Source organism: Sesamum indicum, linkage group LG12, assembly GCF_026168435.1.
Source record: "Sesamum indicum cultivar Baizhima isolate 11 linkage group LG12, ASM2616843v1, whole genome shotgun sequence".
Lineage (NCBI taxonomy): Eukaryota > Viridiplantae > Streptophyta > Magnoliopsida > Lamiales > Pedaliaceae > Sesamum > Sesamum indicum.
This window is the reverse complement of record NC_142668.1, coordinates 14210122-14229342: the sequence shown is the minus strand read 5'-3', so window position 1 is coordinate 14229342 and position 19221 is coordinate 14210122. Positions and strand designations below refer to the sequence as shown.

The 19221-nt window shown below is 36.5% G+C and overlaps 2 protein-coding genes and 1 long non-coding RNA gene across 7 annotated transcripts; 1 reads left to right on the top strand and 2 right to left on the bottom strand.

The window, feature by feature from the left end:
- Nucleotides 1-474: 474 nt before the first annotated feature.
- On the bottom strand, nt 475-7264 carry LOC105175060 (BTB/POZ domain-containing protein). 3 transcript variants are annotated; one of them, XM_088876470.1, is made up of 8 exons: nt 6867-7264; nt 6361-6490; nt 4844-5351; nt 4606-4739; nt 4074-4519; nt 2721-3854; nt 2039-2191; nt 475-1210 (listed from the first exon to the last, which is right to left on the bottom strand). In XM_088876470.1, the coding sequence occupies exons 1-8, from the start codon at nt 6965-6967 to the stop codon at nt 766-768; spliced, it is 3051 nt and encodes a 1016-aa protein (XP_088732596.1). In that variant the 5' UTR covers nt 6968-7264; the 3' UTR covers nt 475-765. The 3 variants fall into 3 exon arrangements, with proteins under 3 accessions (XP_088732596.1, XP_088732597.1, XP_088732598.1); XM_088876471.1 differs by having other exon boundaries at nt 6361-6484; XM_088876472.1 differs by lacking the exons at nt 6361-6490; nt 6867-7264 and adding an exon at nt 5830-5958.
- A 7248-nt stretch (nt 7265-14512) lies between these two features.
- On the bottom strand, nt 14513-16406 carry LOC105175059 (uncharacterized). 3 transcript variants are annotated; one of them, XM_011097377.3, is made up of 2 exons: nt 16252-16406; nt 14513-16071 (listed from the first exon to the last, which is right to left on the bottom strand). In XM_011097377.3, exon 2 carries the CDS (start codon nt 16040-16042, stop codon nt 14783-14785), a length of 1260 nt encoding a protein of 419 aa, XP_011095679.1. In that variant the 5' UTR covers nt 16043-16071; nt 16252-16406; the 3' UTR covers nt 14513-14782. The 3 variants fall into 3 exon arrangements, with proteins under 3 accessions (XP_011095679.1, XP_011095682.1, XP_011095681.1); XM_011097380.3 differs by having other exon boundaries at nt 14513-16161; nt 16252-16357; XM_011097379.3 differs by having other exon boundaries at nt 14513-16166; nt 16252-16314.
- A 1201-nt stretch (nt 16407-17607) lies between these two features.
- LOC148784881 (uncharacterized) lies at nt 17608-19046 on the top strand. Its single transcript, XR_016063196.1, has 2 exons — nt 17608-17870; nt 18695-19046. It is a non-coding gene; the product is annotated as an uncharacterized LOC148784881 (long non-coding RNA).
- The last annotated feature ends 175 nt before the right edge of the window (nt 19047-19221 follow it).

Below are 19221 nucleotides of genomic sequence, written 5' to 3'. Positions count from 1 at the left end.
TATATTTCGATAAAATTGAATTTTTCATTAAAAGTATAAAAATAGTAAAATAAATATTAAAAATTATAAATACAGTTCCCATTTACTTTTTCTTAAAGTTTTTAATATGTAGAATAAGAAAGATAATACAAATATAATTAGAAATATACAAAAAAATATTTTGGGTATTCGGTTCAGTTCAGTAAACCAACACTGAAAACCAAAATCAACAAATTTTCAAAAAGTTTTAAAAAACTGAAAATCTAATCAATGCTTTCAGTTCAATTTTAGTACATAATTTATTGTTTATTTCGATTCGATCAATCAGCCTGTGAACACCTCCCGCTCAAACCTACTGCAGGATGTATCTTCTATTACAATAACCGTCTGCGGTGAGGCTTTGCCCCTTTCGACAAGAAATACCCAAAAGACAACACTATTGTGGTGATATGACAAATTAAAGCAGTTCATCGCAATGAGAATGCAGACACCCAGTTTGAAACAAGTACAACCTGCCAATTACTTGAATAGGTTTCCTGTCATGGCTACAAAAAATTCTTTCCCCTACAATGGACTAGCTTAACATAGGGTGGCGTATACTTACAATTTTGTTTACATCCATAAATGATTTTGATGATGAGAAGTGTGCTGAACTAAGATATTTCTAATAATTAGATAACAGTAGCCCTTTTCTGCTGTTCTGAAATTTAGCCATAGCTCATTTGCTGACACATGGAGGACTCCGTCTACAGCTCTATATAATTCCTGAACCTCGACAAAAACCAATTAACCAAACTGTCGACTGCCCTCTTGAGAAAGTCGAACAGATGCAGCACGAACCATCTCGACAAGATTGCTGTCTAGTGCATCAAGCTCACCAGAGTAGCGTAGATGATGATATGAAGGTGCCATATATTCAGCTGCTACTTGAGCCAACTTCCACAGAGAGAAATTAGCAGCAATTTGGATTGTTTTGGTAGACAGGTATCTAGAAGAATCTAGGCAAGAAATGACAACTTTATAACATTCTTCATGTAAGTCCTCAATGAGCCAAAATTCAGCAAGCCAACAAAGTTCCAAGTATGATTGGACTTCTCGAAATTTCTGTTCTGGATCCATATTATCCCATATACAGTCAAAAGTGGGTACAGGCAATTGCTCAGAATAGAACCAACCAACGAGTTTATTCAGCGACTCCCAACTCACTGGAACCTTGATGGTTTGCATATGGCTGTAATAACAATTGCATAAAAGAAAACAGTTATGAGGAAATAAGAAACGTCTTGATTCTAGTAGCATAAATATTGAATAATGCGTCTCCTTTAGACTGAAAAGATAGCCTAGTATGACCCTATTGATTCTGCTTCTACTTTAACGAAGATCCTTTGTAACATCCTCTCACAATATTGCACCAAGTTGAGGTTCAAAGAGCCCAAGCTAGTTGATGTTGACCAAACAAGAGATGTGCCTTTGAACATGTTGCAAGCATATTGGTAAATAGTGGTGATCCCGCTGACAACACTTCGTGTAGGATGTGAATATATAGTGCTGTTCATTTGGCCAAGAATTGAGAGCGGAAGAATTTCTAGTCATTGAACCAAGGCGTCTAAGGATATGGTGAGGGTCGCTAGTGTCATTTTGTTTTTAGTGCCATCAACAGTGTAAAGAGGTCCGAGGGACCTGATGCTCTATCACAGGGATGGGTGCTTCGGAAATTAATGAGCAATGGGTCAAGGCACACAATTAAAGCATATCAAATCTTGCGGCCTGGGTGTAATAAATTTTGCTCGTGAGCAAGAATGCGATTACATCGAAATAAAACGAAAAACCATGGGCATTCCAGCTAATCTTGTGATTCCTATAAAATCCTCATCTATACTATATAATTGAATTTGAATTATTTATTTTCAGTCACATGCAAATTAATAGACAAACTTGGAATGATTAGTAAATCATAATCTTGAAATTATGAAAAAAATCAATAAACTGGTGAATAGATCAAATTATAGCATGGCCATTAAATGCGTTGTTAACCCAGTTTAACCTTATATGTAGGTACCTTTCTTGCATTCCCGATTGAAATAAGGCCCGCAAGTAATCGCAACTTGACTCCAATATAATTTTGTGAACATGTAGATGAGGGACCTGAGTACAGCAACTACTGCACTTCCAATGCACCACTTCCGCCGTGCTGGATTCCAATAGAAGATTCCTGATTCCAGGAAAGAGAGAACAGATAAATTAGAAACCAAAATATAGTGTCTAAGTTACATGGGGAACAACGAACAACGCAGTGGATAATAAGAATTCTTCCTTGCATACAACTAGCCCTTTCCTAATTGTGCACAAAGTAAGATGAATAGAGATATATCCAAACTCTCCAATTGTTAGTCAGTATTTTGAGGTTGCATAATGCGCAACCTGGTGTTTATGCTGACCTCATGGTTTCCAATACCTCCTGCCGTGATACAAATTTAGATTGTGTATGGCAAAGAACAAAAAGAAGTACAATAAAGATATCAGCAATTTGATTGTCAACTGTAAAGTTGATAAGCAGAACTTTTTCTCCAACCAGATAAATGGTGCCTCTCGCCGAGGGCGTCCGCAGTTAGTTGACATTTTTCGTATGGATTGACGCCAACACCTTTCCAGATACAAATTGGAACCAGAAGAAAATATACAGATACTATCCAACACAACATAGAATAATGCCTGTAATTAAATAGGGAAAGAGCACATACGAAAAATGTTCTCCAGCTGGTCCAAGGGCAGGACTAAGATCAAAGGTTGGTATGGGAACATCCCATTTTGGATTTCTTCTACAAAGCATTTGCATCAGAGACTCCAATTTACAATGCCTCGCAAAAATTTTCAGCTTTTTAACAAGGTCTTCGCTGGCTTGTAAATATCCCAAGTAAACATATTCCAACAACTTCAACAATGACTGCTGATCCACGTGGGCTGATAGACGAACTGCTTTTACGCTGCGTCTCTCCCTATACGGTTTTATATTAGACCCAACAGATGATTTCTCTTTAGGAACTGATTCTCTGCGAGGCAGTAATGATGGACATCTCACAGTAAGAATTACTTCATGAACATAGACAGATTCCTCATTTGCAAGATCTAGCTTCAGATCAGAATGCTCTTTCTCACCAAGGGATTTCCCAATTCTCTTCCCCAATTTACTTGGGAAGCCAAATATTCCAAAATAGCTAAGTATATATGCAGCATACCACCTTGAACCATGAGACTTATGGTTTCTGCATATTTCCTGGAGTTCCTGAATTAATCTAGCTTCAGAAAAGTCTTCTAGGCTGTCAGACAGATGAACTCCCATACCAGCAGAATGATGTAGCAACTCGGCAAGGATCCACAAACCAAAAAGCAAAAGCATGTCTTCCCCTTCCCACTCTTCTGTACATGGGACACAGCAACTCCTCTCAGTGAAGGAATCACGCAAATGAGGCACCATACTCGCTCTTTTTGTATGGACAGGATTGTTTAGCCACCACATTATGAAGGCCACTAGAGTTTTCATCCCTTGGAATTTAATTATAAGTTTTCGATATTTTGGTACACTACAGTAACATGCCAAACTCATTAAGGTCACCACAATCTCAAGGTTTCCCGGAAGCCCAAACTTGTTTCCAGCCAATCTTCGGCTTAGAATCTTTAGTAAGTATTCAACATAATCCCTGCCATTGGACTTGAGTATTTCACACAGAATGGACCTAGCCAAGGATGAAATATATTTGCAAGGAGAATAAACCATCATAAGAACAGCCCTAGTTGCTGATTCACACTCAGCCATATTTGTGGGACCATCTCGAGAAACTTGGCATAATGCCCCAACTGACTTGACGAAGGAAGAGCTGTTGAACAGTATGCAAGAAAAAAAGAAGGGAGAAATATAAATAGAATAAGCACCATCTGATGAAGAAAAATGCCATAAACAACTATGTAATATGAACAAAGAGTAGCACCAGTTACTGAGGTTTGTAAACAAAAATAACCCAACCTAACAACAAAACAAATGAAAAACAAACTTGAAACTCAGCCATATAAACACTGTCTCGTGGAATATATATTACCATGCACATATTATTAGGACACTAAGTTGAAGTTCATTCCCATGCCTTTCAAAGTCGGAATTTTCTGCACAGTTTGCGGCAAGCCCTCCGAGGATATCCCATAAATATGGTCTAAAAGAAAGTGAGAGATTTGCACTCTGACTCTCTTGCACAACAGTAATCAGATCATTCACAGATAACTCACGCTGCAGTTTTAGAATCTTGGTATGATTGTCCACAAGAAGATCAAGAAAGAGTCTGTCCACTCCAGATTTCCAAAGATAACTGTGATGATCACCTGCCCAGCGAGTGATTGAAGCCAAACGGCATGCCTCCTCCATGACAGACATTTGACTTTTGTCAAGTTTCTCATACAGTGATCGCCAATTGTTCATCGTGCTCATTACAGCTTTGAGAAGCGGTTCACAGCATATGCGCATCATTTTTACACATCCCCTTCTGCTGAGCTGATAAATTCATGAAGCAGAACAACTTAGACACATAAAAATTGACAACTTCCCCACAGGATAACGGTTGAAATGAGATAGGCTACCATTAGACATCGAGCAAGTTTAAATGCCTCCATGCGGACTGAATTAGTATTTGAACTGTCCATGCAGCCTACCATCATCTGCAGAAGCGTTTCCCCATTTTCTAGAAGCTTCTCTGCCCCATAGCCACATAGGGCTGGCAAGCACAAATAAGAGAAAACTCATAAAGGGCCGGGCGATTAGCTATATGTACGAGAATAGCTTGGATAGTAGGAAACTCATAAGGGAGTGTGTCAATACCTAAAGAAGAATACAACTGCAGGAAAGCAACTTTCACAGAATTTCCAGGCACGAGTCTGATAGATTCTAAAATGTGTAAAAACTTAGGATCGCTCCAGACGCAGAATCTAAAGGATGGCCATCGCCATAATATTTTACTCAAAACAGAAGCCATCTCTTCAATGTACTCGATTGGTTTATCGTCAACACAGAATTGCTTAACATTATGGACAAGATAACCAACTACTTTTGTTTCATCCAAAATCTGCGATACTTCTCTCTCTTGTCTAGAACTTATCTTTGTTAGAATGACATTCATGGAAGTGGCACATGAAATTGCAACTGGCACTTGCTGGGAAGATAACAAATCTGCCAACGGACAGATTAGATCCAAAACATGAGATTGCAGCATTGGACTTGGCAAAATATTGACCAGCTTTGCAACGACACTGGAGGCCAACCTCAATATTGACTGGCTTTTGAATTCTAGTATACTTCCCAGTGCTCTAACCATATCAACAACTGAGTCCTGGATTGAGAAGACACAAATGAAAAGTTGTGATCACAGGTAGGAAGCACCATCAAAATAGTTTGGTGCAGCAAAATTGTTGTGGTTGCAATTTCAACAAAGCAATCTTTTGGCTTTATTTCAATCTGATGCTAGGTTCATAATCTCAACACAAGTTAGGTTAAACTTGTTCTGATGCCATGAACAGCACACCAACACTTTTACTTAATAACAGCATAATGTAAAAATCCTGGTACACCATTTTAAACCTTTCAGTCAAGCAAGCTTGTCGCCAAAAGACAAATCAGGAAAGAGGACATCAAAGTCGAGGAACCAATTTCGTGTGGACTATGTTATTCACTTGCAGAAAAACAACATGAATCCAGCTTATTTCCAATTTCAATGAACCATCCAGTGGCACTAACCTTTAATACAAACCAGACACATATGAAGGAAATAGCATATTGGAAAGTCTCGCTAGGGGTAAACTTTCACAGACCTATATGGAACACCGTAATAGGCACACCAAATCTGAGACTTTTGTGGCACCTTCAAACTATGCCCATAACACTCAAGCCTCACCATTTCTCCCCACAGTTTGAAATTTGTTGTGCTTAGAAAGGCAAAATATACATCCCGATCTCTCACCTATAAACAAAAGGAAATTATGAGGGATAACTATAACCAATTCAATGATATTCCCATATAAAGATCTCCATAGATCAAATCAACATAGAGTATCCTCATCCCAAGCAAAACAGTTTCTGGTGCCACACCAGAAACAGTTTCTAGGCAAGTTATGCAGCTTTTTAAGAACCTTATAAGCAATCTACAGGGGTAAAATGATATAAGCAGGCTGGGTTTTTCATGACCATCACCATCTTATTAACATGAAATAACCGGTTAATGATCAACTGATGAAACAATACAAGGAAATAAAGAAAAAGTTATTACCAATGTATGCTAGAAAAATAGAAGTGAAGTTGAAATTTGTTTACAAGGCTTCTCATATCTGGTTAAGGTAATGTACCTTGACAAGTGGATATTGTAATGTCTCAGTAGAGATACAATCAAGAAATGCATCAACCGAACGAAGCACCAATCTTTGTATCTCAATATCTGAACATTGCCATTTCCCTCTGCTTTCAGTACTTCTGCAACTAAAAGCCAAAATATAGTAAGAAACTCAGTCAAATTCCCTCAAGAAGTTACTATTTGATCAACTACTTCCCATGAACTCACAGTAAAGAAAAGATAGCTTAAATCAATCATCAAATAGTCGCATGGTAAAGTAAAAAAGGATAACAACATTTGCCTCCTTAGCGCCACTGCACATCCAAACAATGCCAACCAAACTTTATACTTCACGCCCCACGGGACATAAAGACCTAGCCACGCTTGTGATAAGAAGTAAAATGTAACTCAACTCGAGATTGACTCGACTTGTGTGCGATTTTGTGATCAATGGTTGAAGCTAAAAAAGACGGAGGAAAATATAATGAATGAATTACAACTCCAATGATGTGAATACAATACCCGAGGTTGAGGGCATGGTAAAGGCGTTGATGTAGGGTGAGGACGTGGGCACTGATGCCGCGGGCACTCTCCGGCGCACCGTGCCTCGCCGATGATCGCATTTAATTCTACTCTTGGGGCGCCGCCGCTGGCAGGGTGAAGTCGGTGGTGCCGCGTTACTGCAGTCCAGCAATTCTGAGCATGGAGCGTCGTCCCAATCCGAATACAACTCCTCTTAAAGCCAGTAGTCAGGGCTTAAACCGCCATATGGGATTCAATTGTTGATATGCGTTGGGCAAAATCTTGTTTGGACTTGGAAATGGGTGTTTTGTCTGCTCGGATTGTACTTTGGTCTGTTTGGAAGCTTCACCCACCATCCTAAATCATATTTTTCTTATTCGCCCCAAAAGAAAATGTAAGAAACAAATAAAATATTCATATATATATATATATCATCAAAATTACGGGGAAGGTGAAATCATTTAGTTTCATGTATTTTAATAAACGAAGTAATTTATTTTTTAATTTTTAATTTTAAAAATTACAAAAGAACAAATTACTGCTATTTTTTCTTTAAAGAAATTTAATTTACATTTTGCGAGAGATTAATTACATCAAATCCATTTATAAATTAAGTGCACTATTTGTTAAGCCCATTTAGAATTTTCTTACAATGATATCAAGTGGGCTTCCTTAAGCAAGCCCACTTAAAATTTACATCCACTGTTGGGCTTTATGTTGGCCCAATATACAAAATTGCTTTTCACATTCAATATTATGTCATCCTTAATTGTTCAAATAAAAATCCACTATGACTCCATTTCTTTTAGTTATATATATACTTCGACCATATTTAGATGGATATAAAAATAATAAGATGAATGGACATCACAAATAAACTATATGAAAATTAACTTATACGGACGAATTAATAATTTGATTTATGAAGATAAAATGCTGTTCCAATCATTAAACAATTTGGTTATGGGATTATTTTATAGATATATTCACGATACTACTTATTTAAATTCAAGTTCCCGGCTTAAATTTTTCAAACTTACATATAAAATTATATAATAAAAAACGAGACAAAATATCAACATATATGATGTATTTAGATTCACAATATTGAAGTTGTTAAATGGACCTCCATCTTAGTTTCTCAATTTGATTCCAAATTAAAATTAAAATTATGATCAACAAGATCGTAAATGCAGAATGTTTTTTTATCAATACTTGCATGTACCTGTTAGAAAATAGAGACCCACCAACAAGGTTTGTCCCTGTTGCTGAAATTGAGGTCCTCTAACTTTAGAAACATATGTTCTAACCCTATAAATGCATGAAATATTGTTATATTACATATATGTGTTATCTATATATAACTTATATGTGATATTATTAATTAGGATATAATTATTTTTATTAAGTGTAAATATTTGATTTTAATGATTGTAGTTAATTTATTTTTAAATAATAATTAATCATATTTTTTTAAAAGTAAAAAAAGCACTAACTAAACGACAGCGGCGTCAAATCAAATGAATTAGCTGTCAAGTTCAAGAGTGACAGCCAATAATTGGTTTTCCATTGCCACCCAATTTTTCACATTTCACAATAGAGAACAGCCCAGTGACCTCTCAAAAAAACACAGCCGAGTGGCCACCAGTCGAGCCGCCGTCGACTCATGCGGCATGGCGGCTTAATGGCTAACGAGCCAGTCAGCGTTCACCGTCTTGACTATGCCACATGTCCATCATCCAGCTAATAATTATTAATTACATTATCTGAAAGCTCCGATTGGTCAGATTCAGAACTGCGAATAAAGACGTTGGAGATCTTTAAATTTGTCCCCACCGTTGGATCAGACTATAAACACAAAAACAGATGAAAGCAGGGGGGGAAATTAGAAACAACAGTGAAAAGAGATCAAGAAGAAGATTCACCTTGTTGGAGTTGAAAAATAAATTGAAGGCATAATTACATTTTTCTACCTTAAAAATTCGTGTAATTACACGTAAATTTTTTATAGTTTGAGAAATTATATCTAGTATTTTTGAGGTGTGCTTCTGTTTAACGAATAAGTCTCTCCGCTACTTAAAATTCACTAAATTTGTTGATATTAAACTATCTTTATAACGATGAACATATACATCCTCACATATATTAACACGTGGAGATGTATAAAGGTAATTTTGTTTAACCGACAATAAATTAGTAATAAATCAATTTGGGGTACATATAGATTTTTTTTCTTATTCTTTTATTAACGTCAGCAATTTCGATGAATTTTTATTAACGAATACTTAATTGTTAGATGAAAGCAAACATCAGTGATGTTAGATATAATTTTTCAAACCATATAAAATCTATATTTAATTAAACAAATTTCAAGGGAAGGGAGTGTAATTATCCCTAAATTAAATTATTTTTTGTACGATTGAAATCGACTAATAAAATATTATTTAAATTATTTTATCAAATTTAATAAATCAGACTTGAATATATATTTTAGTATGATAAGATTTTGAATTCAAATTGATTTGTACAAAAATATACTTAAAGAATTATTAAATTACTTGAACCTAATTCATGTTTGATCTAATTAAAATTTATTTAAATTTGATTAAATTAATAATTAAATTAAATTCAAATTTAATAATAATTTGAATAAAATTTAAATAATAATGTGTTTCCCCGGAATGGACCAATTACAATCCTACATCAAAATTGAGTGGCGTCTCTTTAAAATCACATGATGTTGATGGGGTAGACGTCGGTCGTGGGAAGCCCAGCAATGGACAAAAGTGGTGGCTGCTCCTGCTGCTGAATTCCATACTGTTCTAGTATTTAATAAATTAAGATAAACTAAATTATCTTTTTTTTTTATAAAAAAAAAAGAAAGATAGAAAAGCAAGCAGGAGACGAGAAAATAAATAATACAAGATTTAATTTATTTGATTTGATTTTTTTGTAACATGAATAAATACGATCCTGCTCAAACGTGGCTAAATTAGAAGTGACCTGTCGGTGATTTAATCCTTGGAGTACTTGTTCGTCCTCTGGCCTAAAACCATTTTTGCAAATTCAGACTTTGTCCACTTTGATTTAAGTGTTTTTTTTTTTTTTGGAGGTTCGTAACAAAATGTATATCTTCAAATATATTGATTTCTTTCATAAATTGTTATTTTATAATTAATTGATTTATTAATATCTATAGAGTATTCATTTTACCATTCTTATTTTTATTTAATGTTTAATCAAATAAAAATAAAATTAAACGAGTACGCTTCAATTGATAGTGTAATAATAGAAGAAGAGTAGAGTGAAAAGTGAGGATGGTAAGTTAAATAAGCGGTGACGGTAAGTTGATCCCACCCGCACCCACTGTGTACGAGCGAGTACTGTTTTTCTTGCCTTTTGGAGGGAATCAGGAATGAGAGGCCGCAATGCTATATTTGGAAGGAAAAGGATCACGTGATTTATCAGTGGGGAAGAGGAAGAGGAAGATGGGACGGGACCACACGCACCTCACCACATAATATAAAAACTCTAATACTTTTTTTTTTTTTTATAAATCTCTCTCCACTTATATATGCATGTATATATGTATGTATAGGAGGGAGGGCCTGTTTGGCAAACTGCCAAAAGCACTACTGCAGCTTTTACTCTTTTTCAAATTGAAAATTGATAGGATTGTACTGAAGAAAAGGAAAAAAAAAAAAAAAACATAAAAGTTCCAAACGTTATCCCATTCTTTGTTTGCTGCAATAAGTACACGGTTTTGAATATGCCCTGTCCACGTTTCCCTCACCCTCCAATTCCCCCATAATCATATGCATTCTGCTCCCTGGCCTTTTTTCTTTGCACTCAGAGACGTACTTTTGTTTTCGAGTTTGATTAATTAGCGATTTCAATTTTGTATTATTCGAGACAACAGCGTGTTTCGCAGTCATTTTGCCTGCTCTAATTGGAGAACCACTTGCCGCTCCCAAACAAGATTTGTACCCACAAAGAACAAAAAAGAGAGAGAGAGAGAGAGAGATGGTCATGGTTTGCTTCGAGCTTTGTAGTTTCTATGTGCGTGAAAGAATTAAAGAACAAAAAAGAAATATCTTTTTAATTTTATTGTGTTTAATTTAAACAATAATTACACTCAACTCCATTGAAACTTGATGCAACTATATATAAATTCCATGTAGTTTACAAAATTACATCTAATACCCTTAAAGTTTGTTTTCATTAAACAAACAGATTTATCTATTACTCGAAACTTATTGAATTTATTGATATTAGTAAAAGAAAGTTGAATGAAAATTAATATTTATAGTCGATTGACTTATTTATAATTATGATAAATATTTGAGGAGAACGGCCTTGTAATTTGTCATTTAATTAAAACCAAATATTCAAAAGGGGGGCAACGTAATTTAATTGAAGAAGTGTAGTTAAAAAAGCTACTAAAAATAAAAAGTTGGCAGAGCTCATAAAGAAGTGACATAAAATTGCAAAATCCAATGGGAGTATGAGAGGAGCAATACATAGTAAGAATCCGTTAGATATTAGGGATAAAGAGAGTAGAGGATGAGGGAGGGGGCAGTGGGCAGTGGGTGAAGGGGAATCTTCAACAGAGAACCGACACTTCACGGGCACGTTCTTTCACTCATTCATTCCAATTTTCAGGATCCCTACAATATACTTTTTCTACATACATTTCGTGATACGTATATATTCTGTATTACTATGTGTATTGTGTTTTTTAACTCTGATTTGTGGAGTGAGGAGTATGAGGAGGAGGAGGAGGAGGCTCGTCCTTTGACATAGACCATGTGATGTGCCAACTCATTCTCTCTCTTTCCGCATCTTCCCAAATTTTTTATTCTTTATTTTGCACTTTCAACTTAATTACATGGAGGGGGAAGAGTTGCGCTTTCAAAAATTTTTAGGAAATCGTAATTTTAGTCTCATATAGTGATGATTTTCATTCCGTTGATAAAATTACAGCTACACTATTTAAAGTTATAATTATAATTATGATTATATCCTATTATTCTTTTTTTTAATAATTACAATATACTAAATTATCAAATTTGATTTTAACAGAATTAAAATTATCATCACTTTTCTGAAAAAACCCTTTATTTAGTATCGGCCATGATGATGAGGCAACTCACAGTAGTTTTGAACCAAACGTGCAGAATTATTTATTCAGATCCAAGTGGTCAATATAGAAAGCCCTTTAAATCATGAGGAAAACATTCAAACTAATGAAGGAGCACATGACTAAAGCAACGTGCTTCCTTGCATCCAATTTTGTGGGTTAGGGCTCCAACTGATCACAGCTTTGGGTTGTGAATCAGAATCTTAAATTAGGCTATGAAAAGTATGGGGTGTGTGTTTTTGCTAGGTTGAAATATACCCTAATGAAAATTAAGAAATGACCCAACGCCTGCGTTAAAAGTGAGTAAATTTAACTCGATTTAATCCAACATGTACATTCAATTCCAGTTGTATCCTACAATCTAAATTAATGATTTTTAACTATTCACGTCGATTTGATGTGATTAGACAGAGGGCCCATGCATTCATCTCTCAATTAAGTAACATCATCGCATTAATCGTACTTTTCTTGTTATGAATTGATCTTAATTAATTTAACATCGAAAGACTATAATAGAACATATCTAATGTATCCATAGTTTATTAATTTCGTTTCCAGACTATAAGAACAATATATTGAAAGAGGATAACAATTTGAAAATGATTACTACCAAAGACGACCCAAAAAAGCTCTATCCAGATCAATACTCAATGGTTTCAGTTAATTATTTTTTTATCCCAAAATGTTTGAGGTACGTGAATCAATATTATTACTAATACAAATTTTAGAAAAATGAAAATTTAAAAGTATATTTAATATATAAGTTTAGAGAGGCATGATGGGTAAGTAAAATAATTGGTGGTGCGGGCCACCCTAAATGGAAAAGGATGGTGCAGGTCTATATAAAGAGCAGACTGTCGTATCCCAACACTTGAAAAGCGAGATGAATGCCCCATTATTGTCCAAAAAAAGCTCCAATCAAAAAGGCCAACAAGGTTGGTTTGGTACCGAGGACGTGAGACCGCTGGTCAAACAGCTCATCATTCAAAATCATCACCACCACCGCACCCATACTAGGGAAAGGGAATGTGCAAACAAATTGACACATTTGCAGAGATACATGATAAACACAACTGCCCAGTTTTGACGGTCAAGTCAAGGAATTCCGAGTTCAAACCCCACCCATACAAACACGCACTAAACACAGCCCACTAAGCGTGTATCTTTTTAGTGAAAATACACACATGTAAGTAATTAACTAATTCTCATATATACTATCAATTGTTGGAGTTTCGTCATTTGTCACTTTGCGCAACATTGAGAAAGAGAAAACATTTCATTCTGCACCCAATTAAGTACTTGAAATAAACTGGACAAAAACCAGTTCCTTGTGCTCTGTCATGTTAATGAGTAAAACAAAACACGGCAGAGACCAGCTGTACAACAATATACTTGTTAAAAGCACCCATCAGCTGGCTAATAGATTTGCTAGGATATAATATTATTCAGGAACCGTCCTATCTTATTAAAGAGTCGCTATTTGCAAATTAATGCGCGAGATCTAGTCGATACAGAGAGAGAAGCAGCGCTTCCTTTCCTTTCAGTTACTAGACTGAAACCAATAAAGAGTCTGCGTCCATCAGAAGAAGCACTGCCGAGGGAGACAATCACGCAGAAGGAAGAATTAATAAATGCGCATTATGACCCACTTATGATGTGACAATGCAAAGAAAACTTTTAATTTGGACGGATTCGATCAAAATTAAACCACTCATGAATAAATGAGATACATTTGTAATGTGCCTAATGTATCGTTCAGAAAAAATAATTAATCAATAACAAGTGCGACACATATTACTCTGTGATTAATTGGACTCAGTCAAACCCGATCCAAACAAGAATTTTCCCACAGCAAATTACTCTATTTTTCTGCAAGCCTGACAATTTAGGCTTGTTCTCAAATGGTTGAGGCAAAATTTATGAGATGAGTTTTGAGAGTTCAGGGCTGAGCAAAGTAATGAATTCAGTAGTTCTATTTATTAGAGCTGTTAAAAGAGGTGCTCTAATTGGGATCAGACTGATGGTCCAAAGCAAAGGAAAAAAGAGTACAGCTTATCATCAGCAGAGATGGGATACTATGAATAATATTGATTTTTATACTTTAAAACCGCGCAATCATTTCCCAGAAAAGAAGGATAAAAGAACTCAATAATTGAATAATAGAAGAAAGAAAATGAGACGTGCTGCTATTAATACAACAGTGAATGCGTACAGGTAAAAGAGCACGCAGTCGATGTCATGTGTATTCTCACATGTTTCGTTGCATTCGAGAATTTTGTTGGCATGGGGTAACTGAAGAAACCCAATCGCACAGTGGGCGCGTATGCGTCACACGCAAATGATATTCCCATCACATGTGGAAGTACCTCATGCTCACTAAAATCCAGAACTAAAAGGAGCCAAGAACTTTTTGAAAAGCAGAAGAAACAGAGATTCCATGTAACTTTCTGGTAAACAAAAGCAGATGCAATGAAAAAGAGAACCAACTTAACATGAACTTTCACTATAAAAAAAAAGGAGAATATCTAGCATTGGTTTTTTTGGAATTGGAGTTAGAATCACAAAATAGAATAACAACACGAACTATCATCATCGGCCAAAAGCATAAAGATCCCAGTCTATTCCTTATGTACATACAGTGGCAAATCTAAAGATTGTCAAGAAAAAACAGCTGTGGAACCAAAACCTAAGAGTAGAGAACCTTCAAGAAAGAGAACAAAAGGGTAAAACCCACGTTAATTGGAGAAAAGGGTGTTACCCAGAAAAATCTACCCTCTCAAGTTCGGTTGGTCCGATTCCTACTGTGATTACTTTTGTTTCCACTAGAACTACCACCGATTTCTTTCTTCTGTTGCGAAGAGAAAAAGGGAAACCCAAAAGAACCAGACTTCGACGAGCCTCGAAGTGAACAAACTGGAACGTTGAGAACTGGTGTGACACGGACGTTAGCCGAATACGACCTCTCCATTCCACGATATCTGTATCTGGGACCGCCGTTGAAAGTGCTCGGACTGCTAGAACTCCTCTCCAAGCCATAAAACACAATTTTCCCGGAGGAGTTCATTCGAGGACTATCCACCGAAACGCTTCGAACCGGAACGGTAGATTCAGGAGCTCTTCTCATTGGACTCCTCCCAACTCGAGACGGCGCCGTCGGGTTTCCCGAGGATACCGGCGCCCTGCGCTTGACTACTCGAACTCTGGAAAGATTGCTGGTGGTGTGATGAGCATTACGAGTAATAGAGCTTGGCTTATCGGAATCGAGCGAAAGTCGAGGAAGATCGTCGTGATCATGGCCTGATGAAGAAGATGAAAGCGAAAGTCTACAGGGTATGGACATTGACTCATTATCCGAGTCCCTTAACAGTGGAAGACTTAAAGATGCATCAACTGATGCATTTAGTGATGACTTTGAGCCGCGATGAAGAAAGTGTTTTAGGCTTCTGGCTGCATTTTTGCTATGATGCTGAGATGATAACGAGGACGTCGTCTTCTGATCCTCCTGCCTCGCACTATTGTTCTGATACAGTTTCTTCAAGCCGAGAAGCTCCTTCCAGCGGCTCGAGCATCTCGGCGCCTTCGGAGAAAATAAATAGGGATCCGTGGAGGATATCTCATTTCTACGGCTAGATTTAGGAGTGTCGGGAGATCTGACGTCGCAAGACGCGGGAGCAGACGTCAAGGAGTGCCGGATCGAGGACAGCTGCAACGGTACAAGCTTTCCATCGGAGAACAGCTCATCGGCGGGCAGCATTGTCACCAGATCTTCAAGTCGGAACTCAAAATCCACGAAATCTTTGGACATTTCTGGATCTGATTCTTCCGGCTTCTCTGCAGCCGCACTATCCGGCACAGCGTGACCTTGACTGTTCGGAGAAGGCTTAGCTGCGGAGACTTTGGACTCCTCCTCGTCAGGAATCTCGCGGCTGAATGAGATTCTCGGGCTTAGCCATCCGTATGACGGGAACTTTGCAGGAGGACAGTCCAGAAAACTCTCCGACGAGACTCCGATATTGTTCACGCATGCCGACGCCATCTCCGGCGATCATGCAACTCTTATTATTACTATCAACACAAAAAAATCACCAGGAAAAAGCTCAAGCCTCAAGCGAAAAAACTCTCGCAAAATCTAGAGAGCAAAATCATTATCATCAACTACACTAGATCAAGGAAAAAGCAAAACATCAGCAGCAATTAGCGGAAATAAATGCAAGAGAAAGATTGTTAGCTAGGGTTTGGAAATACCTTGTGAATAGTAGTAGCGTATGCTGGCTGTTGGTGTGTGGAGAAGGTGGTGTACTATTGTGTGCCCCAGTGGGCATAGCGCATGGTACACTTAAATAGAAATAATCGTACCGTGGGTCCATTCTTCAGATACAATAGGGATTGAACACGTGTCAAACCCGTCAGAGCTAGGATGACGTGGCCGGCATTGGGGTGATCGTTTTGAGTTGTTTCTCGGAAGCATCAATTGTGTTGCGGAGAGAGGTTAAAAGTTAAATAATGAGAAAAGCAGGGGTCAAAATGTGATAACATGTAAATTCGAGATTCATACTTATCCATTAGGATCTGAAAGAGCTTTTTAGAAAAGTTGAAGGGCAATAGAGAGAATGAGCCGGTGACTGCAAAAACTGAGGTAACTGTTTAAATAAGAACTGCACAAACAAATCTTTAATTATAAATTTAGAATTGAAAAGTATTTGTAACAAACGATGCATATAGGATAAAAAATAAAATATTATGACTTTATAATTTTTTCTAAGAAATATAAGTAGCTTTTTGATAAAGTTTATGCCAGCTTCTTACATTTTAATCACACTAATTACAAAATTATTACTACTAAATTTTTATATTTTTTATAATTTTATTTTATCAAAATACTTTGATTGCCTATTTTTTTAAAAAAAATGAGTATTTAAATGAATTTAAGCAGACACGCTTAAATTTAAATTATTATTGACACGAAAATTTTATTAGAAAGATGTTAAATGACTATATAATTTAATTCCCATAATTCAGTTGTATAACTGAATTTTAAGCAGACAATGAATAAAAATTAGCTACTTTTCTTATTTCATAATATATAAAATAACAACATTTGTTGGAAATTAAAATAAAGATTGTTGGAGATATTTATGAACAAGAAAAAAGAGGTTTACAGGGGTGAGCCCTGCAGTCCAGTCGCTCCATGTCAGGCACCGACCCACATGAAACGACCGGGTCAGCACCCCATATGATGTCTGCAACAGGTGGAGCGGGGCTTCACATTTCGCGCTGCCAGCCATGATGCCTCTCTCTTAGATGCACCATTCTCCATTACTCAATTATTGTTACAAGGAAAATACTGGGTATCAGCCAACAAAATTAATGATGTCTTTAAATTAAAATTTTATAAATAAGTTAGATTTTGATAAAATATATGTATATTTATATCATTTAATGTGACTTATTATGATTTATTTATCGAATACATTGAATAAATGTATTACTTAGTACATAAAGATGAGTTATTATAATTTATTTATAAAAAGAATTAAAAGTACTTTTTTCTTCTTTTTATGCCATTCTTTATTAATCTTGATAAGATTGGGCCAACGCCAACGGCCCAACAGGCTACTATGTAGGAAAGAAGTTGAACATATGGGCTCATGACGCTGCTGTGGGCTCATGACGCAAGAATATTACTCGGGTACTCGGGATCGGAAGCCTTGCGAAATTAGGGTTTTGCCATTCCTTATAAGTTCATATTAACAGCGACTTTTGTTACTCCCTATTGCGCCGCGTAGGAGATTTCCAGGACTTGTATTGTCATCGAGAGCTAGAAACAGAGCGGTGAAATTTTCTGATCCGACATGAGGGCGAAGGTATCCGTTCCTTGTCTTCACTTTTTTTTGTTCATTTATTTGTTGTTTAATTTTTGGTCGATGTCTTAATTTCGTGTGAAGTATTTCGTCCGTGATCTTTTCAAATTAGCGTTTTTTTTTTCCCTCAAGTGATTATAGGTTTGCTTGCGGTAGATTACCTATTTCTTGGTTTCTCAGGATTGTGGAAACTCTCTGTGATATTTGTTCTCTTCTGTTTCGTTTCATTTGGCTAGGTTAAGGTTGAGTCTTTTTTAACTCATCTGCACTTATTTGTGGATTGGGTGCTTGCTTTTCTGCCAATACTAGGCGTCGTTAATGTATAACTGTGGTGGTTTTTTTTTTCTTTTGTTTCTTGCCATTGATTGGTTTGTGTGTCCTGTTAGTGATACAACTATGCAATTTCGCAGTTGCGCTTTCTGTGGGCGCTATATGCTTCTTGCGGTAAACTTGATTGGAGTTAATTGACCTTTTGATTTTACATACACAACTGCTGTGCAAGGCGAGGGTGTGCTCCTTGTAAAAGTTGGATTCATGATGCATTTAAAATTAATAGGATTTGAAGCGTGAGAAAATTATAAGTCATGTGCACTGTGAAAATGTCTAACTATCAATCATTTATGTTTCTGTTCATGGTAATTTGTGATCAAGTTGCGAGATTCTGTGGTCAGGGAGGGAACTTTTCTTAAAATCATGTTTGTTGGCTAATTTTTCTCTTGAAAGTAGTAAAGTTTCTGAACCAATGAAAAATCAGTGGTCGAAAGTAATAAATAGCTGCTTTTGTTTTTCATCTGGATTTTAAGATTAATTTATGATGCATTTTGCAGTGGAAGAAGAAGCGCATGAGGAGGTTGAAGAGAAAGCGCAGAAAGATGAGACAAAGATCTAAGTAGAGGGTTGACATGGATGGGGAGACGCTTCGTTGTGCGAACCAGCTTCTGTTTTGTCCTTAGCTGCCTGGCCAGTGGGATCGACTATAGCAAGTTCTGTAAATGGAGCTGCCTTATTACCTGTTCTATTCCTATTTAGGGACTTAGTTTCAGGTTTTGTATGACTTTTCTAAGTAGTCTTTGGTTGACTTTATGAAATTTTTGCTGCTGGTCTTATTCTGATGAGTGACTTGTTAAATCGTACTCTCCACTCATCTAAACCTTGTTATCCGAATTGATATTTTCTTCAGGCTTGCTGATCGTCTGTTTGAATCCTTTTTCTCTTAGGTCCCTGCTTCTAGTCTGCAGGGGAGTTTTTGTTTCTCTTGGTTGGAATTGCACCTGGTTGGGGATCGGGGATGTTGATGTCTTAGGCATTCTTCAAATGCTTGACTGTATCACAATGATATTGTGGGCAAGCACAA

Excerpts from the sequence above, each read along its gene's own strand:
- LOC105175060 (XM_088876470.1), bottom strand. The coding sequence starts at position 6,967 with ATGCGATCATCGGCGAGGCACGGTGCGCCGGAGAGTGCCCGCGGCATC. Across the intron at positions 2,192-2,720 it reads CCAGCTGGAGAACATTTTTC|GAATCTTCTATTGGAATCCA; the intron begins GTATGTGCTCTT and ends TCCTGGAATCAG. Across the intron at positions 1,211-2,038 it reads CAATCGGGAATGCAAGAAAG|CCATATGCAAACCATCAAGG; the intron begins GTACCTACATAT and ends TTGTTATTACAG.
- LOC105175059 (XM_011097377.3), bottom strand. The coding sequence starts at position 16,042 with ATGGCGTCGGCATGCGTGAACAATATCGGAGTCTCGTCGGAGAGTTTT.